Source organism: Phlebotomus argentipes, unplaced genomic scaffold (assembly GCF_947086385.1).
Source record: "Phlebotomus argentipes unplaced genomic scaffold, Phlebotomus argentipes genome assembly contig_5, whole genome shotgun sequence".
Lineage (NCBI taxonomy): Eukaryota > Metazoa > Arthropoda > Insecta > Diptera > Psychodidae > Phlebotomus > Phlebotomus argentipes.
Genome location: NW_026776165.1, coordinates 7737978 through 7760283, shown reverse-complemented (window position 1 = coordinate 7760283; position 22306 = coordinate 7737978). Strand labels below are relative to the sequence as shown.

The following is a 22306-nucleotide window of genomic DNA, read 5'->3' as shown; positions in this document are numbered from 1 at the left end:
AATTTTAGCTACAAATTCAAGATGTTGCTTTGGTTAGTTTGCTTAAAAAGTTCTAAAGCAAAAGAACTAAGAGCAAAGACAATACTTTAATTGAATATTGAGCTTTTCAGAGAGTTCTTATTAAATTGTGTCGTTTTTTCTATGGTTTCTCGTTAGTTTCTTAAAACAATTTGCCAATTTGTCCGCATTTTTCATGTGTTTCACCAACACTCAAAATCTAGAAAATAAATACTATGAATCTGTCTTATGTTCAACATTTCCTAGTTCAGCCCAGTTTATTCATAAGCTAACCTATGCAGTGCTTATCAGTGACCTCTCTTATTGCATGAAAATGTTCTTTCCTCCTAACCTTAGCAGAAAAAAGAGATTCAAGCTTGTCGCTAGATAAAAGTGTCCGCATTCATAATTCGTGCGTTGTAACAAAATTGAGATCTCGGGATTTTCTTGACACTCCTTATCAAAGACCTTTTCCCACTCACACTCATACATCACGGACTCCTCGCATTAATTTCCCTCATCGATCACAACTTTTCAGTTCACTTTGCGACTAGCTTGAGTGAAGATCGATTTCACCGCTAATTCCCTTCTACAAAATCCAGTGAGTACACATTAAACTTCTTTGGCCTTTACTGCGCTGCTATCAAAGGAAAAGAACAAAAAATATTGTCACTGAATTTGAGCTGTAGCGAAAATCACTGGTTGATTGATAATGTGTAGATTTGTGATACTGTGCAGAAAGTGCATTTCTTCATACCATGGCGTTATGCTAATGCAATTCAGTTTCTTATGCAATAAGACGTAAAACGAGGAGGTCACGGTGAGGCCAGGGCGCCTTTTAGTCCGTTTATCCACACTTCTTCGCAATCGCACTTCAAGAGGGTGTAAACAGTAGCAATGTTTACTCTCTTATCAGTGGAGAGTTCATAAAAGTGCACTTGTAGCGACACTCCATAAAGACATTTGAGCGCAACAGCAAACATCCACAGTGCTTTATTGCGGTCCAACTAATATAAATTTACACACTCTTCCAACGCAATTTTTGGCAGGATTTTGTGAATTTTGCACAAAAAACGCGCCATAAATGTAATCTCAGAAAGAAATTAACCCCGTCAAACGATGTCTTGAAGCCATCAAACAAATCAGCGAATGTTGTTCCTATTTCTCCCTCTCTGGACATAATGACAACTCGACATGCTGATAACCATTCTATGCTGAGATAACGGCCATGAATTTCAAGCAGCCAGAAATTTTCAACACTCATGATTTACCATTGCAGTGGCAGTGATTTAAATTCGCCACATGAGACGAAAGATTGCTAAAATCACGGACGATTAGTTGGAAATAACTTGAGAGATTACAGTCTACATTATATCACTCTTATCGCTTGAGATTAGACGCCTTAGGGGAAGGCGGGACAACTCCGCAAACGACCAATTCTCCTTCACTTTACACGATGCACATTTGTCTATTCTTTCAGGCATGAGTTCGGCCACATTGGAGAGAATCTCACTGTTCCTCGCTGAGATGCTGGGAACAGCCATCCTCGTCTTCATGGGCTGCAGCGCCTGCATCTTCAGCACCTCCGCACTCGTGATTTGCATCACCTTTGGCCTGGCCGTGATGCTCATCGTCAACGTGTTCGGGTGCATATCGGGAGCCCACTTGAATCCTGCCGTCACCATAGCCGCAGTGCTCTACAAACTCATCCCGGCGGCGGTAAGAAAAGATCTCTGCCCAGAGCCATTAAGAACACAGAATCAAATCAAGCTAGTAAGATCAAACCTTGGATTCATCCAAGCACTCGAAGGACTTAAGACTCCTCATAAGACGACAAAACGTAGACTGGATCGAGATAAGTTATAAACGAGACACTTTCACCCAGCATAAAACGTCAAGGGATTTTTGCACAGAAATTGTGGTGTACAGATTTCAGGCTTATTCTCTCCGTCTTGATCACTCACCGCGCTCTCTTTTCAGGTGGCGCCAATTTACATGGCGGGCCAGTTCGTGGGCGCTTTTGTGGGCTTCGGCGTTCTGAAATCGCTCGTGCCAGGACACATCTTCCGTCCTGAAGGCGCCACTGGCCCTGGTGTGTGCTCCACGGTGCCCAACGCCGAGGTGTCGCCCTTCGCAGCGCTCAGCATGGAGTTCATCATCACGGCAGTGCTGATCCTCATCTGCTGCGCCGTGTGGGATCCGCGCAACGCCAAGCACCACGATTCCGTGCCACTGCGCTTCGGGCTGGCCATCACGGGACTCGCGCTGGCCGGCGGCCCGCTCAGTGGCGGCAGCATGAATCCCGCCAGGTCTCTGGGACCGGCGGTGTGGAATGGAGACTACCAGCACCACTGGATCTACTGGGTGGGACCGATTCTGGCCAGTCTGATTGTCACGCCGTTCTACAAACTCGTCTTCGCCGCTAGGAAGGAAGAGGAGACTCCCGCCAAGGCGTCCGGCGAGGACTTCCCGCTGAGTACCAACAATGTTTGAATTGCCACAGCGAAATCCAGCCCGAATACTCAATATCTCCAATGTGAAATGTATAACTTATGCGTGCAGCCGCGTCTGCCCAATAAAAGCCCGGTTTGTTAATTCCATATTAGTCTCTATATTCCTTAAAAACACTTACTTAGACACTTATATCAAGGGCATTCTGATACTATCTCCACTTTTTCTTCGCTACAGTGCCAATTTTTGCTGATGCCTCGCACTAAATTTCACGTCTCTTCATTACACATAAACAAATTATACATCATTAAGCGTTTCTCTTTTACATTAACTTGAAAGAAGTGTCCTTCCTCGTAGCTTGAGGAATGCAATATCCATTCCTTCAGTAGATCACCTCGTACACCGTGGCCTTCTTGTCACCCGATCCCGTGACAATGTACTTATCATCTGCGGAGATGTCGCAGCTCAGCACTGATGACGATTCCTTCGACTAAAGAAAAAACACACCGTTAAAAATATGCTCAAGATCCTATGCAACTCTCGTATTTCGTCTTATAATGCGTAAACCAAGGCGACATTCATAACTAATAAACCATATGACTTGCGAAATAAACGAACGAAATTGTCGTATTACTAATAAAATCTTGTGTCTTATCTAACAAGATGTGATTGCAAAGTCTCTCAGATTGCCCAAAAATGCGCACTCACTTGGAAGATCGACGCTCCGTAGGGCGTCCTCCAGGCGTTCAGCAGATTATCCTTTCCTGTCGACACGAACCACTTGCCGCACGCGGCGAAACGCAGGCTTAGCACGCAACTCTCGTGCAAGTGCAGCTGATACTTGTCCGGCTTCGTGGCGTGCAGAACCTCGACGTTGGAGTTCTCCATGCCAACCGCCAGCCACTCGCCGGTCGGGCAGTAGCCCAGAGAGAAGATCTGCGAACTGAAGTCGTGCTGCTGCAGTTGTCTGCCCTCCCGCAAGTCCCAGGAGCGCACTGTGTTGTCCAGGCCTGAGAGGACGAGAAAAGAGACATTGATGAGTATATAATGGAATTATGCGACGACTGAACATTTTCTCTTTGCTTCCAGGCTTGAACTCTGGTCTTGTCGGGTCAGCAACTCACCGCCAGTCCACAGCTTTGTGCCGTCGGCGCTGATGTCGATGCAGGAGGCGCCGTCCGTGTGGCCCTGGAACTGCCTGACCAGCGTCTGATTCTGCAGATCCCACACCGCAATGTTGCCGTCGGAGCAGCACGAGAAGCAGACCTTGGAGTCTGGCGAGATCGCGAGGGCGTAGCACGCGGGCGCGCTGGACGTGAGCTCAGCCTTGATGCGCGGCGTGGGACTAGCCAGATCCCAGATCGAGAGGTTGGACGCCTCGCCGCCCACGATCAGTGTCCGACCGTCCGGCAGCAGCTTCACGGAGCGGATGTAGTTGTCGCGCTGCAGGCAGTCCAGCTGCGACACGGGATTCTTGTTGCTCGGCTGCGAGATGTCCCAGGCCTTCACGCACCCCTTGCCGCCCGTGTAGACGTACTTGGTGGGATTGGATATCGTCACGGCGCACACAACCTCGCCGTGAGATAGAGTATTGATTTGACGCGCGTGCCGCGGGATTCCGGGTCCGATCAGGGCGTCCGGAGGAAAGGGCACGGGCTGCATCTGGCCGTCGGCGCTCACGTGAAAGGAGTAGGCCCTGAAAGAGACGACAGCGTGAGTGAAGCGGCGTGCAATGACATACCCCAGAGAGGAAATGTACAAACTCACGGTTTTCCGCCAGGAATGGCGCCCAGAGCGGGTCCCAAAGGCGCCCTCATCTGCGGATGCGGATCGAAGCCCACCTGCAGCGGCGCGCGTGGATAGTTATTGATGGCCGGCGGGAGATTGTTGTGCACCCCAGGCGCCCCGTACGCCGCTTGCAGCTCGTGCGGCGCGGCGCCATTCAGGGGCCCCAGATAGTGCGGATAGCCCGGATTCAGCACGGGCGGCTTCGCCACGGCCTTCACCACGCCACCCGGCGGAGCGCCAGCGTGGCCGTTAGCGCTAGAGTTGGTGGGCGTGACGGACTTTGAGATAGGCGTCGAGGGCTTGTCCTCCAGCTTCTTGTTTGACGGCGTGGACGCGTTCGACGAGGTGCCGGATCGCGGCGAATGCGGCCCCACGCGATCGCGATCCTGGTGATCCAGCTTCTTCACCATCAGTCCATTCTCGCGGGGCGAAGCCGTTCCGTTGCTGTGATGCTGATTCGGCACCGGCGACATGGGATTCGACTCCGAGGCGTCATCAACCACGAGATCCTGATCGGACTTCTCCCCGTCGGATTGCTATAAGAGACACTGCAAATTATTCACGGGCACGCAAATTACGCACAGCACTTGTGGACAGTCTTACATGGCCCAAATCCTTCTCCTCCTTTTTCACCTTCTTCAGCTCAGGCGATCGCGGCGGGTACTTTTCCCGCTCAGTCGGCGAAATTGAGTTTCTCTGCAAGACACAAATTGGAGTTAATCCCGATTAAATTGCCTCTTATTCAGGGCAGATTTTCTAACTCTCTGACTTACATGGCGATCCTCAGGGACACTGAGGCCGCTGCTGCTCTTCGACTCTTCGGGCCGGTGGATCTCCTGTTTGTTGAGGATGGCCAGCGGGTGCTGCCCGGGCGCATTGGACAGCCCAAGCGGCCCTCCGAGGGCGCCCGGCGCTATGCTCGGGTGCGGCATCCCGATGGGCATCGGTGGCGCACCGGCGTGCGCCGGCAACTGCTGGGCGTGCATCTGCTGCAGCAGTCGCGGCAAGTCCGGCCGCTGCTGCCCGATCACAGCGTTCAGTTCTGTCATCGTGATCTGTTTGGCGCGATCCACCGCCGTGGCAACTTGCTGCTGATGCTCCTGCGACAGGAAAGGTACGATTTGGGCGATGATGGCGTTGAGGCGCTTCGAGATCTCCGTCTGCAATTGTCCAAAAAGAAAGAAAATAGAGTTGTTTCTACTATCTTCTCTGCTACTGTAAATTCCTTGATAAATTCTAACGATGCAGAATTTAACATCTTATTCAATAAGATGTACTGAAGAGCAAAATCGTACAGAGACAATCTCTTGCCGGCTGCGCAAAAATCCCCACCCGAATGGGGAAAGAGAGAGAGAGAGATTAGTTCAGTGGGATGTGTTCATGGGATAGTTATGGCAGCCACATTTGGTTTCGATGGTAGTTTTGTTCAGCCGGCTGGATGTGGCCAAAGTTTCCACAGAATTGCGGTTTTATTTATACACCAGCGCCGGATTCGCAAGGGTTGAGTGGATGGTAAAAGCGGGCGAAGCGTTCAATGTGGGTGGCTTGTGTGGCAAATGGATGTGTGGAGAGTTCTGGCGGAGGGATCACATTCAAACTAGTCTCAATCCTCTCGGCCACAGTGCATCGCCGTCCCGCATGCCTCAGCTTCCACCCCCGCAAATATGCTCCAGATAAATACACAATGCAAAGAGTGCTCTCCGGCCAACGCCAAACCCATTCAATTTCCCATCCCTTCGGCCACCCAGCAGGAAAAGCAGAGGTCGTGGAGTGAAAAGGCATGGCAAAAAATATCGGTGTGAGAGACGGAATTTATTCACCCTCGCCGAATGCCAAGAAACTCCGAGTCAATACGACTATGTAGCACTCTTCTATATGCTACTACTCACGGAACATTATATATGAAAGTCTCTCCTAAAAGCTTTTCCATTTAAATTGCCACCCAAAGTATTCGCCCAGTGGCGGCGGGAAATTTAGCAAATTGGACTCTTTTTGTGGAGAATCTCAAGTAGAAACTGAAACTCACCTGCTTGTGCATCTCCACATTCAATCCATATGACATTTCATAGTACATCACATAGTGTCTCTGCATTTCCGTCTTTTCCTGCGCCAATTTCTCGCATTCCATCTTCAAACTAAATAAACAAACAAAGTCAAAATAGCAATTAGTTAATGCACAAATCATATCTACACTGTTAGGCATCACACTCAATCTTAAAACCCTGTATCTTGACTTTACGTACTTTTTCTTGATTATGTGTTAAACTTAGGACTTGTTTAGTGTCTAAAAAATATGACAAAACATCAATTATATGACTATATGATAATTAATCTCTCAATTCACTGAAAATTGTGCTTTTCCTTGAACATCTTACTCAAAATTCATGTTAAGATTGAGTCAAAAGTCAGGGAAATGTGATATTAGTCAAACTATCTCCCCCTTGTTCGTAGAAGTTCAACTGACTCACTTGTGATACTGAGCCTGCAGAAAGTTAAACTCCTCCTTGATCCGGTCGCAACTCTCCACCACGGTGAACTTGAAGGGTTGTCCTGGCTGCGGCGGTCCCTGTGCAGGAAAGAGAGAAGCAAACAGTGTCAAACGAAAGAGCAAATATTGATGGGGATTGAAACTGATTCTGTGGGTGAAAGATGAGCGTTGCCGATGGAGTAGTTGCCATAGAGAGACATTAAGCGAAAATTTGCATTTTGCTGGCCAAAAGTTCAACCTCAACCACAATCGCCACAAATTGCTCCAAAAGAGCCTCTTCTCTCATCCCACCACCTAACCGACATTTCAGCTCGTTCAGTGCAATTTCAGCACTCTGTACACCCGCCGTAACGGGCAATAATAAACTCACTCCTCCAGCTTCTGCAGCACACGCTGAGGTGTGTCTGAGCACAGGATTTAATCAAGCCCAATGAGTTAAGGAGCAAGAAGCAAATTTTTATCCCATCTATTGACTCAACTCGACCTCCATGCCATCACCCATCTCCGGCACATGGCTTATTTTATCAGCACCTACGCCGAGAGTAAATTACACACCATCCCCAGGCAGTCACCGAAGGGTGAAACTCCGCTGGAGATACAATTTTGCCGTCATCATCTGCCAAGCTGCTGCTCTCGATACATTATGTGCGGGCAGAGTAAATAGGAGCTCACCTCATAAGTGGATCTCCATGTACAAACAATCCAACTCAAATCACCCTCAACTCTCACCACCGCTATTCATCTGCCATCCTCATATTTATTCACACAACACACCAGAGCGTCAATGTCTGACACTGTAGCCGACTCCTGCCCCACCGCCCCTTGTCGTCCACAAACCCAAATCCAATGAAACTTCTTCAGTGGCTCGGCATCCGCACTGACAGTGTCGGATTTTTGGGAAAAGAGGACAGAGATTTCGGAGATTGAGGATTTTAAAGAGAAAAGTCATGCAGTGTTGCACAATTCGACAATTCATTGACAAAGATAAGAATTTGTACTTCAAACACGACAAGAGACAACTGTATAATAACAGCAAACTATCGCGTGACGAGTCAACATCCCAAAATAGATGAGAAAGTAGAGATAAGACACGAGAATGCTGAAAGATTTGATGAAATCATTCAACATCATGCTTCCGACAATTTAGGAAAGAACGTCGTGTTTACGAAGGACGTCAATTTAACCAAAAGAAAAACAATTAAACAGTCTAAAGAAGATTAAAAGCCATTTGGAATTAGAATGAAATTAAATTCTTAAGAAGTTATACAATAGAAAGGGCTCAATTATTACAACAACTTCTCCTCTCATTCTTAATTTGTGAATATTGATTAAATACACGAACATTTTGTTATCTTGTACGAACATTGAAATAGCGGACATACAGTGTGAGCGAACCAAGAAGGGTTTCATTTTGAATGAGGTGCTCTGCGGGGCGGAAAGTGAATGGAGGTGTGCAGAGAGAGGCAGAGTCTGACTCTGGATGATTGTGGCTTGGTGGGTGACGAGTGGGGTTTTCCTCGTGCTGCCTTGAGTAAACCACAACCACCCCGTCAAAATATCACCGTAGTCGTCGCCATCGTTCTCCAGCGGTTGGCGTGTGAAACCACCGTACATTCTCCCAGCGCCGCCATCGCCACCCCGCCCCGCCAGGAAAAACCCCCTGTGCGCCGTGTTTGCTCGCCAAACCCTCGTCTTCCCGCTCACAGATATGCTAAAGCCACCCACTCTGTCTCTCCGCACTCACACCCCCACAGAGCCAGCCCTCGAGTTTCAGTGTCGAGCTTAAAGCTCATGCTCGAGACGGCAAGATGGAAATTCACCGGCTGTGCGGTGGCTTCAATAAAACGCCTCAAACTATGCAGTGTCATGCAAACTTGCTCAAACAGTTCGTCATTCAACCTAATCAAACAGAATTTATGTACATTTCACTGGGAAATATTATTTGAGCAGAGTGTGCACATACACAGTGCAAGAGACAGTGTCCCCAAAAGGGAGAAAATATATGCCATTTGGCGCCATTCTCACACAAAGGCTTATGCAAGCTCATAGTTTTCTTTTAATTCATGCACTTTTCCATGCAACTCTCATACATTTCCTGATCACGTTCGCCTCTCCAGCCTGTCTCACACCCCGCGATGGCTACTAAAGTTCCCATATTTACACAATTTTATGTTCAACACACACTTCCAGCGAAATTGACAAACACTGGCTCTCGAATGTGCACCCCGCGGTGATCCAAATGTGTATTTTGTCTTATAAATATTTATTTTTCACGTTTGTACGATGTGTGGAAAATGCCTCAAATACACACGCCATGCACTAATTAAATTCCGAACCCTCGCTGTTCATATCTCGCTTCTCGGTAGTGTAGATGTTTGGAAAGGGGTTAAGTTGAATGTCACGCTTTTGCCCTGTTCGCACACTTATGATGTGTATTCAGTACCTTAATTCTCAAAATCCTCTTGAAAGAATGCTATATTCTTGGTCTTGGCGTGCCAATTGGAAGTGCATTCTGTGGAAAGGGGTAATCACTTGTCACAGAGTCACAAACAAACGTATTATACATATGTCCTCTGTCGCCCTTCCCAACAGAAGACCATTGATTGCATACGAAACAGTGAACTCAAACCACCCTCAAATCATTGCACGCAATTAGACACAGCTTCATTCCATACAATCTAATTGAGATGTGTTTTGTTTTAGATAATTTGCATGATAAATTACACCGGAATTAAGTGTAACTATAGAAATATAACTAGCTTATCCAGCAATAATGTGTATTTGTGCAGTTAATTCATTAAGAATAAGAGAAATAAATCAAACCAAACCCGAATGCAAGACATTAATTTAAAATGGTCAGAGAAAAGAGAATTTCAGAAGAAAAACTAAATTAAGTGTCAACCAAGTTTCTAGTGAGGCTAGATTTCTTTTTATCACTCTGTTTGGCCAAATCTCGATTTTTCTGACCTCTTTTTAAAGCGAATATGGCTTTAAAAGACCACAGCCCTCAAAATGAAAATATCTCTTCAGCAACACTGGTGTCAGAAGTGGAATATCTCAATGAAAATTCAGCGTTATCAATTGATAAACTCACCGGATGACGAGCAGCAGCCGCGTTAATTCCTGCACTTGGATACATATTTAATCCTTAGAAAGTTTGATGATCGAGTGCAAATCCTCACACACTCTTCGAACAACTTTTCCGCCTCTGTGGCTACACTGCGGCCAAAGTGGCACTTAAAACATCCACAATCCGTAGTTGAATCAACACCCGTGTCCGCTAGAGCACGTGGCGTCTAATGGCAGTCTGGCGAGGCCACTTCTGGTGATTCTTGCAATGAGTTGGTGTGGCAGCACGCTGATTGGCCGCAGACATCACAATTATAGTGGTTAATTGATCGTGATTGTTATTAATTATGTAATTTTTTCCGCTATAACTTGTAAGACTTTTTTCCACTCGATATACAACACCACACACTGTTGTTTCTGTTTTATTAGTGCAATTTGTGAAATTTCACGATCTGTTTATATTTATGGCACCGACACACACACACACACAAACACAAAAAGTCCGAGTTCATTGAGTCAAAAATACACTCTTTTTCGCATATAACAGCACAACTCGAGAAGTTGAGCAGCGGTGTTTTATTCCTCTTGCAGTGAAATAATTATGTGTTTATACGCCAGTGGAAATAAAGTGGAGGAACATCACAATCTAGAATGTGAGACCATTTATCACATTATCTCCAGCAGTGTTGTTGAGCTCAAACGGACAACATCAAACACTTCAATTCAACGAGCTGCCGATCGATATCGCTGTCGATTTCCTTGGCGTTTTTCTGCGCTCCTTCACTCCATCACTCGAATCTGCAAACAGAGGATTTGAGATAAAGCAAAATTACTCTCGAGTGGAATTAATTGCATGTGCGTTTAGACTCGAATGCATCCCACAACATGCTAAAGTGCATCCAGACATTCAGCAATATCAGCAATCTTGTGCTTTCCACTCAGTGACTCTTTTGAGGGTGTGAGACACAGCATTTGAGCAGCTACGAGAGTTATATAGCAGCTAATTCACACTTTTATTCATCCACTCCGATAGAGAGGCTCCATCAATTTCACATGTACGATATGATTTGGAGCACAGCAATAATTAACTAAGAATCTCAAGTGCTTTGGGCATGTTTTTTCACATCGCGATTAGGCCACTCGAGCGTAAGTGATAAATTTAAATTGAATACGTATAAACCACCACTTGTCCCCTCTCTCTCTCTCCCTGTCTCTCTCGACAGCCCACAACTTGAGTGTTCTCTGTGACGTCTCTCGAGTGTTGAGAGAGTGGGAAAAGGAGGAAAAAATCTCATCAAAAGTGGAATGGAATCTAGCCACTCGAGAAGGTTAAATACTCAAACTGGGTTGAGCGTTCTCGAAAACTTTACACAATTTATCATATCACTTTGTGATATCACTTCACTCTCTCATCGCTTAAATTGCACGCCTAAGTGCTGCCATCTGTAATTTTGAGATTACTTTTTCGCTATGCAACATTACACATCTCGTTATATAATTAATAATCATGAACGTTTTGATAGTTTCCTATTATATAAGATAGAATACTTTATCGATTTGAAATGCAAGATTAAGCGATGAATTTTGTGACACAACTAAATGTAATTTAAAAAAGAACTTCTTTGATGCTTTTCGAGCTGGAAACACATAACCTCAATCTCATATATTGATTACACGCAAAAATAGGTAAGAATTCCAATCAAGCAGTGATTATCATGTAAATTTTCAGTTTTTCTTTCATATTTAGTAAGACAGACTGGTAGATTTGATATCTTGTCTAATAAAATATGATTTCAAAATTTAATTTGAACCCATGTTTAATAATTAACCCATTTTCCTACCGCAAGCTGAGGTCATGCAACCTTATCTGTTCGCAGATTTAACGCTCATTCATAAATCTTCAGCCACGACCCGAAATCCGCCACTGCGCGCAGTGAGACGGCATAGAGAGTTTAGTGATCTTCATCTGGAGCCACACTCAACAATACACCATGAGTGCCAACCGTTGGAGTGTACATAAACGATGTTGAGGTGATAGAATGGCTCACGATGAAAAGGTGAAATGTTTACACGTCCAATTTAAACATTGAAATAATAATGGGTTTGTGTCGTGTATTGCTGAGCATGTTCATTTCGTGTGTGGGTGGAATTGGTGAGTGGGTAAATTTCATAACCCCAGAGTGTCTCCTATTCCTGACATGTTTCCTCAACAAGAAAATTACACTATGTTGTACAAACGACGTCTCCTTATTTATTCAATCATAATTATTTGAGGAATGTTTATTTGAGACGCTTATCTTTATGGTGATATGTTGTTCTATTGCCACGAACTAATATAAATATTTACACGAGAGACCGAATGAAAAAAGAGAGCCAAGTCGCAGACTTTTATCGAAATCAATCGAGACTGACAAAGATAATCCGGAGTGTGTGATTCCCGCGATCAGGCTGATGCGGGTTTTATTGGGCGTTCAGTGAAAGATTGTTGTAAAAAGTCTCTGTGCGACGAATGAATAATTGACACTTGTGCATTTGCTTAAGATGCTTTCACAGTTAAACATGAAAAATACACAAGAAAATCAACTCTCTGTTTACCAGAAATTTTCAAACATCACCTCAAACTGTTTATTTATTCCATCTACACGCCGCTCACATAGGCATTGTACCTCCAGTTCAAATAAACAAACGTCCTCAAACTTTGTTTACGCACCAGAGACACTATGTCAACAATTAAGATATGAGAAAATGTATGAAAAATATTAGCAACTCTATATTTAAATTTTAATCACTCACGAGAATTTATATTTGCTCAAATATCTCCATCAATAAAGTCAACACGCGCACACCTCATTATTAAATATGTCTATCTCTGAAAAGGAAGGAAAAAACCTCGCACTTCGTGTTTCTCGCTCATGACTCTTCAAATACGGTGTTGAGAAAAGGGAGACAGAAAAAAACTAGGAGATGCCTAAGAAAACACTGTGTGGAATGTGATAATTGATATTTCAAATAAATTTCTTTTCATTATACTATTAGCTAACAACGGCAATTTTTCATCATTCTTGCTAACGTGAAATTCATAGCATTTCCTCACTATAATTAAGGTTTAATTTTGTAAGAAAAATATCAATGAAAACTCTTCTGTCCCACAAGTTTGTGAGATTTTGTGCTGAAGAAGAAATTGAAGTCTCAAAAATGCACATTGAGAAAGCACGTTTTAGCATCAGATAGGAAAAAAACACGAGTTAAAATTACAGAAATTGACAATGAGACGAGTGCAAACGGTCAAAAAATGGGAATCATTTGAAAAAAAAATCGTCAGAGAAAAAATGCGTATAAAAACACTGTACACAAAGCCGCATATTTTCCACAATTTTCACAAAATTAATTATGTTTACACACAGTTTCATTTTATTTAACTTTGCCGTATTATGCACATATATGGTCGTATATATACACAAACAATTAAATATTTATTTTTCAGAAATTATTTGCACATCAAACAGAAACTCCACAGCAATGTGAAAATGTTTTGAAGCGGAAAACCGGTTTGAGGTTGAGGTAAAGCACCCCATCCTGAAAATCCCTCGCCCACTGATTCACCCTCATTTGGTACTTGTTTTCACACCCTTTGCGCGATGCATTTTTCACCCCTGCAATATTGTATGTAACATATAGCAGTGCGAAATTGCAAATCAATCTCTCCTTGGCCATGTGTTAAGCTCTCGATGGGACTAAATAGGCACACTATGGAAGTGAATTGGCGAGCCTTCTGCGCTGCCGGTGAATGGACTTGAGTTTGGGGCCGTAAAAGTCTGGGCAGAACCCATCGAGAAATGCCCTCTTGTCACGCAGGTCCCCACAAGCAGGCGGAACAGCAATTTATTACATTTTATTTCCACCCATTCCACGTGTCCTCTCAACATTACCTTCATTTCTCCCGCCATATGCTTTTGTGTCCTAAATTTATGGCCATTTTTTCTCATATTCCACTCGCCCAACCATTCCTCGTGCGTCTCTTCTGCTCACCCTCCTGCACACATTTCTACTTTAGTATCAATTTAGTATGTAATGTACAAATCGCACTTCCCAGCATGCAGTGATATATCGAAGTTTTTCAATTTTCGACACAAAACATCTCCTGAGGACTCGTCAATATACTTTTCCATGCGATTATGGAATGGGAAAAGCAATATTCTTCAATATTTTCACCATTTGCACCACTTTTGAAACTGTTTCAATATTTGCCAAAATACGTAATGAATTTGCTATAACCCGATTTTCATATTTTACGAATTTGCTTCATATTTATTTCAATGTGAAATAAATAGATTCCCCAGAAGTTTTAATATTTAGTAAATTTTGCTATAAACGATACTCTAACGCGTTCGATTCAGCCCAAACCAGACGATTATAAAGATAGTTTGAAGCCTTAACCCTTTGTTGATATTCAAAAGATAAGAAAAAGGCCGACTTCACTATTCTAGACAATGTGCGATATGTACATATATTGTGACCCACAAATTGCTTATAATGCATTTCTATTTCGCTGGTTTTCCCCTCTCATACACGTTATTTTTATCACGAATATTTTTTTTTATTTATATTCCGCGGTATACTTTAATACGAAAACACACGTAAAATATTTACTCTCGATGCCGTCGGTGATGAATTCTCTGTGATGAGAAAAAATATTGGCAAACATCATAGGATTTTTATTTGTGTTTCATGTGCCTAAGCCTCTGATGCCACCCACTTTGTGGTTTATTCCTATCTGTCGGTGCTTTTTTCTCTCTGTCTCACTCTGTCTTTTCCGCGAAATTGTGAAGATACACTGTGAAAAATGGTTCACACACAGAAGCGCGCATCGAGAGAACAAAGGTTGAAACGTGGAATCTTCAGATGTGAGGAGAATATTAATGTTTTACAGAAGTGGCAGAGTGTGTTTCAGCGATAAAAAAAACCCAAATAACACGATAGAGACAAGAGTGGTCTAGTCAATTGGTAATCCATATGCCTCGTCGCTTTGGGTCTTGTTCAAATACATGAGAAGAAACCGGTAAATCCATTAACCGGTGGCCAATTTTCACACGCACATCATCATCAATTTAATTTACTCTTCTTCACCCCACCCCACTTTATGTACAACGCCACTTATATACATCATATCCCATGTTGAGATATTAAGGCATAGCGCATTTAAACTGGAATTTGCTGTTTATACCTTTCAGCTTTTATCTTGATAAATTGTCTCTGAAGAATTTTCTCTCTCTCCGCTGCTTCCCCAATACACAGAGTTATTAGCATAAAATTGTATTAACTCTGCCCTCTCTTTCTCTCATCAACGCCAGTGACACATCTTCACTTAATTTATGCGATTTCTTGTTATCTCACTGTGATTTTCATTCTCCTTATGTTTCCTCTCTCTCCGTTGCGTGCATTCAATTTAGCAAAATATATTGTTGTATTTATGTATGATGAATTTAAAATGACGAGAGAGGAAAAATTCCATAGGCGTCACAGAGCCGTGGTCGGGTGATGGTAAAATATGCTAAAATATGACGGTTTTCCTCAACAAACACCAACGCACTGTGTCACATGCCTAATTACACTACTAATTTAATTAACTGTCAACATTGGCAGTGCATTAGAGCGCCAGTTCCACATCGACACACAGCACGTTTGGCCTAATGAGACAACACAATCCAAAATGGCACTCACGCGCAGCGTCTAAACAGTGTCAACACGCCAACGGACAGACTTCAACTGACGCTCAAGCTATGCAGCCCTATCCGTCTGTGCTCTTCACTTCCCAAAACAGAGCGAGTCAGCACGAGGTCACGCCGCTGACGAACAGCCTGCCGTCTCACTCTGCACAGCCCGTGAATAATGGCGAACATGGTGCGCAGTGGAGCTTGGCTATAGATAGGTTTGTTTGGGCCGGCTTCGCCCTGGACGCTGAAAAATAAACAAAATCGCTCCTATTTATCCACCACTTTTCATCCTCCATTCACCCAAACTGTAATTAAATTTCATTGCGTTCCCCATCGTGGCACTCGCATTTGGGCGGCCTTATCGTTCTGGATAGGAGCAGAACTACACAACACATACACACACTTCAATTAAATTCCCATCCGACTTCGTCACTCTGGGAGACGCGAATTGTCAGGGAGTTATGACACGCCGCTTTGCTGCATACTTATTTCATTGAGGATTTTAATCAGTTTTACGTGATGCCGACAGCAGAGCGGCAATTTGACATAATTTGTTATCACGCTGCCTTGCGATAATCAATTGACAAATACACGCTAAAATATTATGCAAATTTCACACAAGCCTTTTTCTATACTCTGTGGCTGTATGTACGATTGATTTTCCTTTCACCCTTCTTGACCCTTGCGTGCTCATCACTGCAGAAAATCCACGTCCCGTGCGATAATCTCTGTGAACCAAAAATTATACATTCACACCACACCCGATCCCTAGCATTTGTGCCCGATGCTCATCATGCGTTTGTGCATGTGTGGGAAATTCCACCCCTCACTCTCATGAAGCATAGTTTATAGGAGTGTATTCTGAAAACAAATGACGATATTGTTATGAACACAGTTAAAAAAAAGAACACTTTTTCCCTGATAATACCAGATTTGCACTGAACTTAACACTTTGGGAGATACAAAATGTACTGGGCGGGTTAACATTTGCCGCTTCTTACACGCAATTCGAACTACACAATGTTTAATACTGAATCAGAACTTTTAACAGTGTAAACATGGCATTTATGCTAAGTATGTTTGGTGTATGTGTGAAGCGCTCAATATAAGGGTTGATGTACCCCTCGCCAGACCATTTAATCTCATAAAATCTCCTCGTCAAAGCGTCGTCGCATGTGAAATAATATCATCAATTAAATAGAGATCACCCCACATTCATTCCTTATTCCTTTCCCGCATTTTGTCCTCGAGAGACCCTCACCAATTTCGACCCTATTGAAATTTCCTGAAGCCCCTCGGGCGCACTCAGTCTCACCCGTACGCCGAGTAACAAACAATATCCCCTCGAATACCCCAGGCACAGTGAGGCCAAATGTTTCGTCAACGGGAATTAATGGGTAAATTAAGGAATCATTTCCACATTACATTGCATGGAAAGAGAGAAAAAGAGGAACTGGGAAGATGTGTGCAGTGGAAAAATGCATTGAATTTCGAAACATTTCAGTTAAACAGCAGAGCTAGACATCCGCAAAAAAGGAACACGAGTGAGAGGGAGAGGGGGTATAAAAAAAATACAGCAAGAGGGGTCAATATTGACTCTGTGCGCAATATTTTCTTTATTCCATGTGTTTTCCACCATAGATGCCACGATGGAGATGGATGCGAAAAATGTGGAAAATTAAATATATTAGTGTAAATATTTAGAAATGAGATATGAATGTGTACAGAGAGATCAAGTATTGCTAACAAACGTCCATCTCTCTGGAACAGGAGGTGAGGCGAGAGGCGCGTTGGTGGAACAAGAAGAGGAATTTACACACCGGAGACACATATTTACGCACATATACGTATATTTGCCTATTTATTAGTGATCCAAAAGCTCAAATTCCAAGAGCAAACATTTGAGAAACTCAAGAAAAAAAATCATAAGAGAGATGCCATGTATTGCGAGGTGGTTTGTCACCAGCATTCAAGCAGCACTGCTGCAATATTTATTGTTTTATCGCCTCCAAGAGGGAGATAATAATGGCTCAAATCTTCATGAGTCTTCCACGAAGGGGAATAAAACATCAGAATAAACCAGTATTTCAGTAAACCGATGAATGAGTCTAGTTGGGTTTATGATCCTAAAAATTAACTCAAGACTAACTAAACTGAGAAACTCTTTAACCCGAGATTGCTAATTGTAAGTAAGAAGTTTGAGGTTATGTTTAACTCTAACACTGTTTTTCGCCACTTAGCTTTCAGAGTTGCCATTCTCATGGCGTGTAAATGCACAATTCTACTAATTTTTTGGAATGTATTTCAATATATACACAGGAATTTCTATCTAAAGTTGGTATTTATTGCGAAATACAACACATAACCTAGAAAAAAAATGTCAAAATCAATATTAACTCAGAGCTGTGAGGCTGTGGAATCTATCTCCCCCTTGATTGCCTCTCCAAAAGTTTCAGCTCAGTCTCATGTCATCCTATTTGTCTCTCTGGAGATTTACTTGTATCTCTACTATGTAATCAGTGACGTCAGAATCTTTTGCAAAGTCTGTGGCCCCCTTTTTCCCAATCCTGCCATCACTCTGGAGCGGGTGACACTTGCTCACGCAAATGGTGGTATGCAAACATGCCCTACTGTCCCCGATTTCACCCCTTCTGGTGATCCCTGGACGTCTTCACTCTTCATTCTCTGCGCTCTTTTTTTCACTCTAAAACCCCTCTATTTTCACTCAAGAGCCATGGAACAACACAACGAGCTTAAGCAAATAGACACAGAGGGAACATTGGCAATTTGCATGTTTGCGCAGCTTTCCCATTACCATTTTCCCATATAAACACACGCCAACTGCTGGAGTGACTGTGCCGTTGAAGGAGACATAAAGAGTATCAAATTACACTCGGTAATTTGCAATTCGATGATTATTCAGTTAAAATGCATTCACGCCTTATTTCTTTGTGGTTCAACAATATAACATTGTTGTTCGATGTGCAATTTATGAAGGATGTATGTACAAAAATTTTCCTCTTCAAGTGTTATGTGCAAAATATTAAATGAAATTTGAGCCGATTCACTGTCGATATATATGTATATTGTTGGCATATTCGGAAAAAATTCTACTTACCTCAACAGTCGGACAAATGTTGGTCTCTTCGAACTGTCGAAGTGATGGGTGAATAGTGAAAAAAGGTGAGAGGAGAAGGGAAGAAGCCTGAAAGTGCTGAGAAGGACCTTCATTCGGGGGTCTTTTCCCCGAAATAGTATTTGTGTCTGCTCAGAAAATCATACACTCTGTCATATATCGTGTACATATGTCGCACAGTGGGCAAATATACTTTTTCCGTCCTTATTTTCTTAAATTCTGACTCACTGCACTCACACCAGCGGTCTTTCATTACACTAAAAGCCCCTCCGTTTATGTGCATCGAGCGAGACAGAGCGATACACAATTTAGTGTGATGAAATACATGATTTCATATGTTACACTACTTGCACTCATTTGTTAAACCCGCGCCGCACTCAGAAAACCCAACGCGCCACCAAAGACTCCACGTGGAGTCGAACCGCAGCACCACATACACAGTAGACGACCGAGAAAACCAGACAGGGGAATTGTGGAGTTGAAAAGAGATTGGAATTTTCTATATGCCCAACTCACTCAAGTGCTATATACACTCTATCACTATGTATACTGCCTCTCATCCATCTATCGATTTCCTTCTCGCTACGAGAGCAACAGAGGCGGCACATCGTGCTGTCTCTGTCGCACGCGTGCACCGCAAGTGGCGACAGAGCGAGAGGCAGCGAGGCCGTGCACGAACCCATGCACGCCCGAGAGAGATGCAAGAGTGAGCTCTGTGTGGTGTAATGGAAAAAGGAATGATACTCACCGAAGCAGAGGTGAAGAAAAAACAAGACCTACGATGAAGAAATTATTTTCCCCAGCATTTTTACTAAATAGAAGCCACACAATTTACCTCCGCATGTAATTTACAGTCGCTATTTAATATACAAACCATGTTTATTGGTAGAGATTTCAACTGCCAATTTACACAGAAAATAATTATGCGATAAGAGGAGTTAATGAAGTTGGAATTATTAAATTTTTGCGAAAATCACAACTCTGCACCACGAGTATGCGGAAATTAACTTCTCAGAATTTGATTAATAAATCTGAAAGTTGCATGAAATTCTCTCGAAAACCACTTCAAATTATGGGAAATGCTTGAAAAATAATGTGATTAGAAGAGTTTATGTTTTAATATGAGACCTAATATGATTCTAAAGAGTTTATTGTAGGATTTAAAATATATTTTCCAATCTAGTTTCTCGTCTTATAATCTATAAACTTAAGATATTTCCTGGGATTTAATTTAGATTTTTCTTATCTATCAGATTTCTTCTTAAAATACATGATTTCAAAGCTCAAAGTTGACGAAAACATTTACATGTTTAACTCCTAAAAACCATGTTTAACATATTATATTTTAAGATATTAAATGAAAAATGCATGAAAATTTAAGCAGAATTTGGTTATTATAAGATTAGAATTGAAAAATTGCATTGACCAGCCGAGATTGTGTGCTATTCAGTTATCAATTAGTGATGGCGGCGCATGAAACAATTGAAACTGAACTACTGAATTGGATACCTTCGAGTCATACATATGTACATATTGTTAATTTGCGCCTATATTGCGTACAAATCGAATTTGTATTAACGATATAATTATTATGCAGTCACCAGAACGTGATAGAGCATTGAAAATCATTAATGTCGCTCTCTCTCTATGTTTCGCGCCGCTAAATGGGTGAATTGGTGTCAATTTAATTGTTTAGCGGACAAGTTAGTCGGGAAAATCAATATGATGTACGTTTTCTTTTCCCATTCGCACCCATGCCGCAAATTCACACACAAGAGAGCGCGCTCTGGGTGTGCGAAATATTTAAAATACACACTTGAAAACATGCCGGCAGTGGGCAAAAAGACTTCACGACTTGCTCGCTCCGATGGCATATTATTTCTTTATCATCACAGAACGGGGGGCCGCGCAGTGTGATGGAAACTAATAATTTCCGCCTGATGGCGTCTCGCAGTGCGGTTGGGAATGAGTGTGGAAAAAAGGCTAAACGAGAGAGAAACCCGAAGTAAAAAGAGGCATTCACACACACACACGCACATTACATGGCTGTGTGACGGGTCAAATGTGAGAGTGACACGATACCGAGGGAGAAAAGTGGTTTTCAAGTCTTCAGCGCAAATTCCAGACGATCAACTGAGTTAATTTGTAAAACAAAAACAACCAGCGCCGCCGAAGGGTGCCCGCAGGGGCGCGCGGAGCCGAGAAGTACAAAATAATAAATAAAAAAAATCCCCTGCCATTAGTATATGAAACGAATGCGGTGTGCATGGCTATAGCCAACTATACACAACAGTGTTGTACGGTTGAGGCTATGGAGGCGAAATATGGTAGAGAAGCATTGATGCTGATGATGATTTTGAAAAAAAATAATCCATTAAAAATTCGCAGAGTGATTGGTTCACTCGTGGAGAATCGCTTAAAATGGGCGTCGAAATTTTTCCCATTCGCCAGTCGGTTTCACTCACGGCGCGCCATTGGCTGAGAACAGGCCAAGCTGGTGTTTTCCACCCGGAGCGACTCCACGTGGAGTAAATCAGCAGTGGCGCGACCTTTTTTTTGTCGTGTACTCTCCTGTGTTCCTTTCGCACTGCAGCGCGCCCGCCATGTCTCTCTCTCTCTCGCGCGCGTTGTTGCTCGTTGTGTGTTATTTTCTTGTGAGTACAACCACGCCATCGACGACTTGTCTTTTATAACCTCAAACAGCGCAAGAGGTGAGACGGAGGAGAGGAACACATAAGCAATTTATATGAGCGGAGCGAAGGCACACGGAAAAAAGAGAATGCAAAAGAAGGTATAATAAAATAAACGTGTACTATAAACATCCTATGAATTTGATATATAAATACACCGGGTTTGTGAACAGAGAGCCGAACTCATCCATACTTCGTAAATATATAAACGGGTGAGAAGACGAACAAAAAGAAAACATGAAAGCCACCAAATCTGACGAGTCCACTGAAAAATGTGAATGCTGGGAAGGCAGAAAAGTGAACAAAATAAAATCAAGAATTCCTCTTTTTTCACACTTTGTAGCTCTTGCGATACAGTTTTAAACAGCCGAAACTCACAGGACGTTCGGCAAAAAGGTGACAAATTTGTATTTTTCCCAAGAAATGGATCATCTGCACCACAAGAAGTCATAGAAAAACTACCTGACATTCTTAAGACATGGATTATGTCTCGCAAAGGGCAAATAAGTGACCTAAAAATCGTCTTATTCTGCAAATTCTCACATATTAATCCCTGAAAAAAATGGATTTAAATGCAGCTATGATAAAAATAATCATATCAAGTATTGAATTTTACATGGAAAATGCATTTTCCAATATCAATTATACAGAAATTATATTAACTTCTACACCGAATGACCATTTCTTGTTCTCACTTAACCCTTCCACGGCGTCAGTGTCTCCTGTGTGGTACAGAAATGGTTTCATTGCGAGCGATTGCATGTACAAAGCTCTCCTTAATTGCCAAACAATTATTTGCTCACATTAACATTTTCATTTCGACGTAGAGTGTCTCGGGGAGAGGAAGAGGCTTCCTGGGGCGGGTGAGGTTTTAGACATGGAATTGCGGAGGAGCAATCCTTAAGTTGCCACAATACCATCATCGCCGGATAATATAGCCGCCTTTCCCGCATCTTCAATGACGTCGATATTG

The 22306-nt window shown here is 42.9% G+C and overlaps 2 protein-coding genes across 2 annotated transcripts; one reads left to right on the top strand and one right to left on the bottom strand.

Moving 5' to 3' along the window:
* The first annotated feature begins 341 nt into the window (after positions 1–341).
* On the top strand, positions 342–2597 carry LOC132255811 (aquaporin-like). The gene is made up of 3 exons (XM_059751972.1): positions 342–598; positions 1478–1716; positions 1978–2597. Exons 2-3 carry the CDS (start codon positions 1480–1482, stop codon positions 2488–2490), a joined length of 750 nt encoding a protein of 249 aa, XP_059607955.1. The 5' UTR covers positions 342–598; positions 1478–1479; the 3' UTR covers positions 2491–2597.
* LOC132255804 (protein groucho-like) lies at positions 2585–15558 on the bottom strand. The gene is made up of 10 exons (XM_059751964.1): positions 15018–15558; positions 9819–10591; positions 6705–6802; positions 6263–6371; positions 5010–5396; positions 4840–4932; positions 4216–4772; positions 3573–4144; positions 3157–3458; positions 2585–2938 (listed from the first exon to the last, which is right to left on the bottom strand). Exons 2-10 carry the CDS (start codon positions 9861–9863, stop codon positions 2831–2833), a joined length of 2271 nt encoding a protein of 756 aa, XP_059607947.1. The 5' UTR covers positions 9864–10591; positions 15018–15558; the 3' UTR covers positions 2585–2830.
* Between the last annotated feature and the right edge of the window lie 6748 nt (positions 15559–22306).